Source organism: Miscanthus floridulus, chromosome 8, assembly GCF_019320115.1.
Source record: "Miscanthus floridulus cultivar M001 chromosome 8, ASM1932011v1, whole genome shotgun sequence".
Lineage (NCBI taxonomy): Eukaryota > Viridiplantae > Streptophyta > Magnoliopsida > Poales > Poaceae > Miscanthus > Miscanthus floridulus.
This window is the reverse complement of record NC_089587.1, coordinates 176,091,441-176,100,032: the sequence shown is the minus strand read 5'-3', so window position 1 is coordinate 176,100,032 and position 8,592 is coordinate 176,091,441. Positions and strand designations below refer to the sequence as shown.

Sequence of the window (8,592 nt, the reverse complement as noted above, 5' to 3'; positions counted from 1 at the left end):
GATACCCTGAGCATAGCAGCTACTCAACCTATACTAGTAGGACTCATAGGTAGATATATCTATGCATTTAGTTTCCATAAAATGCCTCTAACGTAAATGCACATCATATATATATTCAATAATCATTAAAAATAGAGGTTATGCACCGGGGCTTGCCTTGGGCAGGTGGTGTGTCAATAAAGTCAGCAACGAACGACTCCGAGGCTCCCTCCTGTATGAGAACCTCCTCCTCGTACTCCTCAATAATCTCCTCGTAGTCCTGTTCGTCCGCAGGCACGAACTCCACCAACTCGTGATCTACATGCATGAAATGATGATGCAACACTTAGTAATATGGCAACAACAACTCTTAAAATATGAATACATCTGTCAAGCTACTGAGCTAGTTCTACCGACTAAGGTGCCACGCTACCTATTGTTACCACTAACAAGTATGAAACATGGCATATACTACCTTAGCCACTAAAGGCATTCTTACTCTTAATACCAATTTACTCTATATATGATAAAACAAGGAGTACTGGCTATTCTATTTATCAACCTACTCTAGAGCTACCAAAATTACAGTAAACACATAATAATCTAACGAGCCTACTGTAAAAATTTCATGACTAAAGCTATCACCAATTTGCTACAAAAACTCCTACAAATATTAAGCTAAATAATACTAAGCTTTCTAAAGTGAATTTATGAGTCTATCATTACCATAGCTAACTATAAACTAACTACACCAACAGATAGATAGCATTTTTGTAAACCTAACAAATTTTGTTTCACTATTTTTGGATATCTATAGAATTTACTATAATATTTTGAAGTTCGGCTTAAAACTAAATTGAATAAATATTTATTACTTCACTGGAAAAGGAAAACCGAATCCACCCGCGCGGCCCATCGCGCGAGCAGCTTGGCCCACTCCCGTGCAGCGCGCGTGCCTACGCGGCCCACCAGCGCGGCCCACACGGTCGCGGCCCAGACGCGTGACGATGGCCCATGATGGGGAGGCCCGCGTGCTTCGGCCGTTTTGCGAAAACATCCCTGACCTACCAGTGAATCACCCTAAGACCTACGACACTATTCCTACAATCATCTACTTTGCAGATAAACCCACGAGACACTCTGTCTTCGCAACGACGATACCCTCGCGCACCCGCGCGCGCACCAGCGCGGCGGCGCTGGCACAGGGCGGTCACGCCGGCCAGACCAGCCCCTCCTCGCCCCTAATAGTGAGTCGATACCTGCCTAGGCGCGAACGCGAAGCACAGGGCGAAGAAAGCGTGAGCCGAGACGCCACAGTAAAGCCGGTCCACGGCGGCGGAGCTCCTGCAACAAGGTGGTGGCGTTCCGGTGAGTTACAACAACTCCATAGTAAATAGGGCAGCGAGTGAACTCCAGGCACTCACCACGGACCCAGACGAGGTGGCGGTTCGACCGGAGGTGGCCCGAGCCAAGCTGGCCATGTGCGCACGGACGGTGTGGTGGTGCGCCGCGGTGGCAAGACTGCGTCAAGGGCGGCTAGGCGGTGGTAGCAACTTGGCAAGGGTGCGCAGGGTGATGAGTAGGTGGAGGCGAAGCTGGCGGTGCATCGAAATGAACACGAGCATCACTGGAGTGGGGGTCTTGCCGTCGACGCATGCCACGACGGTCTTAACGACCCGGTGGGAGGAAAGCTCCAAATTGGAGCATGGCACAGCAAGGATCACGGCGCGATGGGGTCGGGTGGCTGGCTGACTACACCGCGAAGCCGTGGACTGAGTTAATTGGACCGTGGCGACTCCACCAAGTAGAATTGAAGGCGCGGGTCCGGCGACCATGGCGACAGAGGAACAGGGAAGGCAGGCATGGCTTAGCTCATCGCTGCCGTGGCGGGACGTGGCTGTCAACTCGGTGCACAATCACGCACGTGTTACAAGCCGCCGTTGAAACAACCAAACGCACTCAGGATGGTTGGCCGCATTGCCATAACTCGCAAACCGACGGCGGCTCAGCCCTGCGTGCCGTAGTGGATGGCGCCGGTCTGAGGAGGTAGCCGCGCAGCGTCGCCTCGAGCGCGGATGTGATGGCAATGCAGGCGGGGCAAGCCCACACGCGGCAAGGCGATGTGCGGGCAGGGCCATGTGCCGGCCGCAGCAGGCCAAGTGTGGCCACGCGCGCAAGGTCCCGCGCAGGCGAGCGCGAGGCGGCAGAGCGGCTAGGCGGACGTGACGGCGGTGGCAGAGTGACCTAGGCAGACGCGACGCGAGCAGTGCGAGGACACGACGCAACGTAGGCAGTGACACGGCAAAGCGGCGACAGCGGACTGGCCAGGGCAGCGGGCCCACGACGACGGCGGTGGCGGCAAAGCGGCCAGGCCCGCTAAGCGCGGCGCGCACGCGCGTGCGTGAATCGCGTGCTTGGGCGCGGCAGCAGGTGGCAGTGGCCAGCAGCGCGGAGCCAGCGGCAGGACTGGCCAGTGCGGTGGCACGCGTGCGGGCGTGCGCGTCGGTCTGCCGGCGCAGCGACGCCGAGTGCCGAGCACGGTGACCGCGCCCAGACGCTGCAACCGTCTGGAAACGCGTCATGCATGCTTTTTAAAGCGTCCCAAAAATCCAACTCAAAACTTCAATTGCTAAACCACCTATTCCATTCTCAAGAAGACATGTCAAGCTACTAAAACAAACCCTAAGACCATACCACTACTTAGCCCGATTCTTCTACAAAAATTACCGAACTTAGCTTCGTCAAAGCGTTGTCCGACTTAGGAAATTCGACGAAGTCTCAGACGGTTTCGCGTCGAATTCGATTTCCAAGGTATTCGATACGCTAGCTAGTGAATTCCGTTCTCGACCGCCAGTATTTCTTCGTCACCTACGAAGCTTAAACTACAAACTTTATTAAAGTTTCGTATATGCGTTCTATAGCATTTTCGTTCCATAAAAATTCGTTTAAAACCCTAAGCGATATAACATAACATGAAATATAATATTCGTTTCGCGTTTCCGATGAACGTTTCGAGTTATGTACATTGCTTTACACCCTATATTACACATAATTATAATGCTCATGTAGCGTTTTACGTGCATTGCTTTACACCCTATATTACACATATTTACACATAATTATGATGCTCATACAGTGTTTTAGCAAAAGACTGTACAGTGTGGGTGTTACAGAAAACAGCTACATGCCTGAACCAACAGCTACATGCTTGAACCTTGATTGTTTCTGCCTGAACCAACAGCTACATGCCTGAACCAACAGCTACATGCTTGAACCTTGATTGTTTCTGCTGAGTTTTAACTCTAACCTAACCAACTTGCTTGTTTGGGAAGGTTTTGTTGTTGCTGTGTTGTTCGGAACGAGGGGCTAACAATAGCAATGAGACATGTCATTTCATCCGCAGAAGCCAAAGGCAACCGACCGACACAGAAACCAAATCATCGCACGAAGCAAAGATTGCACCAACAAACGCGAATCACAAGCACATGAGCATGTCAAATTGCGTTGATAGATATACCCAGATTATAATATAGCAGCCTCCTTTCAAAGTTGGTTGACTTCAGAAGGCATTAAACAGTTCCCTACGGTGAGTTTCAGCTAAGTCAAACAACCAAAAAAAAAAATCTCCCAAAAGGGGTCCCATAATTCCTTCCGCCCAGCCACACCACCATCCGCCAAACAGCTAATGAAGTTCCGACAACATTCTGATCCAAACGCCACTGGGCTCAGTTCTCCTCGCCACCGTCGTCATCGTCATCATCCTCGTCCAACTGCAAACCACAAGATGCCATCAAACGAGGGAAAACTTGATCGACAAAACAGACACATAAATCTAGAAGCTATAGTTGTTATTGCTCTATGCTCAAAAAACAATTGTCTTGCTACAATGTTGTTCGCCAAGTTTGTCAGGGAATCACTGCTTTTTGTTTCAGTCGCAAGAAAACATAATGCAAACAAGATAATAAGCTTACATCATCGTCATCTTCATCTCCTTCGAATTCATCTTCAACCTCCTGAGAAGAGAAGGTAAGGACCAGATAAAAATATTTTCAAGATAAATGTAGGCAACAAGGTAAGGACCAGATAAAAAGATTTAAGATAAATGTAAGCAACAATACTGACATTGTTGAAGTACTTCAAAGGATTAGGCCACAAGTCTTCCTTGATGATCTCCGCCACCTGCACAATTTGAAATCTCAGAAAACTCTCTCAAAGGAATAAAATAAGCATGCAACTCCTGGCCTTCCAAAACGAACACATGGAACAGATTGCCAGTTGATCAGATAAACTAAATAAGTACAAAAACTCAAGCATAACATTTTGCTTGGTATTCTCAGTTTTTATTTTTACAAAAAAAAAAGTCTGAAAATTTTAATTCAACACCAATCAACAAATACTGGGCAAGTTAGTAGAGTAGTGCAGTTTGGCGACAATGTGAATAACGCTATCAAGAAAGAGTGACATGAGTTTTTACCTCATCTTGCACACCATCAGCAAGACTCTTGAGCTCTGTATCACCAAACCAGGTGAAAAAACTGCAAGGAAAACGAAACAAGACGTTACCTTTCTGATTTCCAGTGTAACTGAAGGCATAAATGACAACACACTGATGATAGGCAAGAAAGTTTTTGCAATAATCAACAAAAGTCTTCAGAATAATCCGATAAGAATATAGTTCAAAGACAGTTACTAACTACAGTATCTTGCTAAGAACAGGTTTGCCGGTAACATAGGGAAGCTATTATAAGTAGGGTATTCTACTCATAAATAAGACCGTTAGTATGCACGTCAAAAAAAGACAAGAGATTGCAAGCCACGTGTCCAGAGACAAAAGATTGCGAGCATGCGACAAGGTTCACACCAAGAGATGCACACTTTTCATGAATTTATGCCATTTTGGTATGGTTTCCAACAGAATATCGACTTCGTTTTCTCAAGCGCTAGAAGACAATGGCATATCGTGTTGGCCACAAGGGAGCATGTATCCAGATTGGCTGAGCGATTAACTAGACGACAAGCGGTGGCAGGCACAGGATTTCAAAAGCCTGAAATGACTTTAAAATCTATATATTAGAAGAAAACTGTAGGGGAGAAATCTAGCTTGAGAAAGGTAACCACGAGATGATTCAAGGAATTATATGATTCAAGGTAACCAAAATATCCCAGTACACATGTATGATACATTCTATGTTAAATATTTCATGCCAAAAAAAAAACGGCTGTACATTTGTACACCCTTGACCCAAGGTAGGACCGCCCCTGGTGACAAAGCACACCAAATTTGGCATGCCTCATCTTACCTCCTTAAGAACCTTGAACTGACTGCTAAGTTCACAATGGTTAGCAACTACAAGAGCACAATAGAATGGAAGTGCTTTTTGATGCCAGACCTACTTGTATAGTTGTATATTCCAGAATAAGCCAATGTATGTTCATGCTAAGTTCATTAAAATTGAATGCACCGTTGTCCAAAAGGTCATACATTTGCATACAGCAGGATTATTTGAAAGTCAATGACCTCAAACCATGGGAAGAGGTCAACACTAATCAAAGCAAGCCATATGTATTATAGCAACAAAAGCAAGAGAAACAAACTGCTTAATCAATCCACTGGTTGTTCATTGGTCACAACAACAGTATGGTGCAATACCTCAGTATGTAGTAAGAAATCTACACAAATGACACAAGAATTCATGTAATACATAACAAAATGTGTGATTAGATAGAAATGCGGGTCCATAATTATAAACCATAACAATGTGACAACTAAATGCATAAGGTCACAATAAATAAAATCTTAGCGCTATATCAACCATGGCATATACATTAAAAAAAAGGAGAGCATCACAGAAGACTACAAACAAGAATGACAGCATAGACAACTTGACAATCTAACTAGGAAGGGTAAACCAAAAGAAACAATAATAAACATGGTATTAATAACCAACCTTTCCTCTACTAATGGGCGCTTGCTCCCCTTCTTGTTAATACCATTTCCATTTGCAGGTCCCTTCACATACATTATTCAAAAAGCATTAGACATTCTACATCTAAAACAAGCATTATGTGTAATTTTGGAACATAACAGTACCATTCCTTCCTTCCAATTAATTTGAGAAGCTTTTATTGTGGTTGTTCCATCATCAGCAAAGGAATAGGTCTTTGTAAGCTTTGTGTCTTCAAAGTATGGGTTCTCAGAGAAGGTCTGCCAGATTTTTAAAATTAAACAAGTAAATACAAGTGAACCAATGTGGAAACTGTAATTGACTGTAAGAAATGATACTTACAAGATGAATGGAGTATCCTGCCTTAACATCAGAATCATCCACATCAATTGAGTCCAAGTACTTGAATATCTGCAACGAGGGATCATAAGATAACTCTATGTTACATAGATACATAGATCCATGAAGAATAACCACAAAACTGGTTTTAAATTCAAAATGTTTCTTTTGCTTTTCAATTCAATATTCATAATTTCAAGGGATTGGGAAGTAAATTGTTTGAGGTATAGAATACCTTCTGATCCTCTTCAGTCAGAAGCTCACTCAGTAGAGGATGGCTCAAAAACTGTAGGGTAACAGCACATAACACAATAGATTAGAATCAGATGTATCCGTAAACACTTCCAACAGAGAGACCCATTTGTATAGCACAGAGTGGCCTACGAACCGCTGTGAGCCAAAAGTCCGGGATGGTCTTGATAATGTCTCCCCTCTTGAGATAGACAGGTCTGCGAATCTCACTGTATTTCTGCTCCACCTCCATAACCTTGTCACTTGCTTCCTCATTTACCTGTCAGCAATGAACAAGTGTTACAAAACTTCCATAGTAAATAGTACAGCCTCGGAACCAATGATCGCTTTGAATTGTCTTAAAAAGTCATCCTTTTTCAACAAATTGCCTCATATGTATGCCATGGCTGAATGACGTGGAGTATCAGGGCGTGCTATCAACAAATGAGATAAGGTAGCAAGAGTTATTAAACACACGATCTGTGTTGCTTAATTTTGGTTATAGAGGCAGCATAAAAAGTTCTACAGGAACACCCTGCCTCGAGCATCAGAAGTTACAAGTATTCACATCAAAATCACCTAAATGCTGTGACTAAACTAGACATGTTTTAACGCTATAACAAAATTATGCACCAGAAGCAACTTACGTATCAGCCACCAGAAGCAACAAAATTATGGGCATATTGTAACAAAATTACGCTATAACAAAAGTTACTAACTTCAGCGGTTCAGCCACCAGAAGCAACTTACGTATCAGCCAGGACACAAGCCTCCTACTCTCCAGCTAGAGACTACCACTAGAATTCCACCCTCCAACCTCAAGGGGCACAATTGGTACAGTGCCCGGACAAAACTAGCAACAACCGAACCGATACTGCTCAGTGCCGGAAAATTCCCGCATACCACAACCACAGCGGTGTTTCCCAAGTTCCACACAACCTTACGCTCCTACCCCAAACCCCACAACCAAATCCGACAGTACCGACCACGCACAACCCACCGCGCCGCACGAAGGACAGCCCAAAAATAGCCCAGAGAGCGGAAGAAGAGCCTTGCGGCTGACCTTCTCGAGCTCGTCCTGGATCTCCTGGAGCTTCTCGATGGAGAGGACGAGGGCGCCGTCGATCTGCTCGTTCTCCTCGCCGCCGTCGGCCTCGGTCTTGGCCTTCTTCCCCTTGTCCGCCGGTGCCGTCATCGCAAAGGCGCTGGCCTGGCTCGCCTCCTTCGCGCTAGGGTTTTAACCTCTCGCTGTGTCGCCTGCCTGCCCGCGCGAGCCGGGAGAGGGAGGGAGGAAGGTAGGAAAGGGAGGCGGAGCTGGGGAGAAGGCCGCGATGCCCCGCGCCAGCTCTATTATAATAGAGGGCGGTGCTGAGATTCGCGCTCGTGGAATGTTGGGTCGGCTTCGGGTGGGCCGGGCCGTCGGATCCGTGCGGGACTGTCCACTCCCGGGGGTTTTTCTAAAACCCTAACCCTAAGGATCGGGTGCGGCGCGGCGTGTGCCTGTCTTGCTGCGTTGGGCTTCGGCCGCTTGAGACTATCTCCAACAGCAATATTCAAAATACAAGACATATTTAACATTTGGGTAGTGTTATAGTTAAAGGATTCAATACTCATTCGACATCCTCTCCAACAACAGAATCAAAAGAGAATCATTTCTGCAAATGGATTTCCAGGAGAGAGAATACTCATATTTGAGTTGTGCCTCTCGAACAACCTAAAATAGATATCCCGTATAGTTACTCTGTTGGAGGCTGATTTTAGGTCTTCTGCTACCTATTTTGGATTTGGATGTCCATATGGGTCACCTATTGGAGACAGTTTGAGTGACGGGGTAGCCATGTGGGTAGGAAGTAGGAACGAGCCAATTGGACACCTGATTTAGTTTTTCTTTAACTGATTTTATATATTACTCCCTCCGTCCGTAAAAGAATGCAATTCTGAAACAGTGTCATGGTTTAGTACTTCAAGTTTGATCAATTATAGTTAAAAAAATATAAATATTTATAATATCAAATAAACATCATTAGATTAATTACGAAATATATTTTTATAATAAATTAATTTGGAGTTATAAATGTGAATACTATTTACTACAAAC

General features: G+C 45.2%; 1 protein-coding gene across 1 annotated transcript; it reads right to left on the bottom strand.

Moving 5' to 3' along the window:
• Positions 1-3,465: 3,465 nt before the first annotated feature.
• On the bottom strand, positions 3,466-7,810 carry LOC136474090 (NAP1-related protein 2-like). The gene is made up of 10 exons (XM_066471702.1): positions 7,558-7,810; positions 6,652-6,774; positions 6,499-6,549; positions 6,267-6,335; positions 6,071-6,184; positions 5,928-5,989; positions 4,454-4,514; positions 4,102-4,158; positions 3,951-3,992; positions 3,466-3,749 (listed from the first exon to the last, which is right to left on the bottom strand). The coding sequence occupies exons 1-10, from the start codon at positions 7,687-7,689 to the stop codon at positions 3,705-3,707; spliced, it is 756 nt and encodes a 251-aa protein (XP_066327799.1). The 5' UTR covers positions 7,690-7,810; the 3' UTR covers positions 3,466-3,704.
• Between the last annotated feature and the right edge of the window lie 782 nt (positions 7,811-8,592).

Excerpts from the sequence above, each read along its gene's own strand:
- LOC136474090 (XM_066471702.1), bottom strand. The coding sequence starts at position 7,689 with ATGACGGCACCGGCGGACAAGGGGAAGAAGGCCAAGACCGAGGCCGAC. Across the intron at positions 4,159-4,453 it reads CTGATGGTGTGCAAGATGAG|GTGGCGGAGATCATCAAGGA; the intron begins GTAAAAACTCAT and ends CAAATTGTGCAG. Across the intron at positions 3,993-4,101 it reads CTTTGAAGTACTTCAACAAT|GAGGTTGAAGATGAATTCGA; the intron begins GTCAGTATTGTT and ends TTCTCTTCTCAG.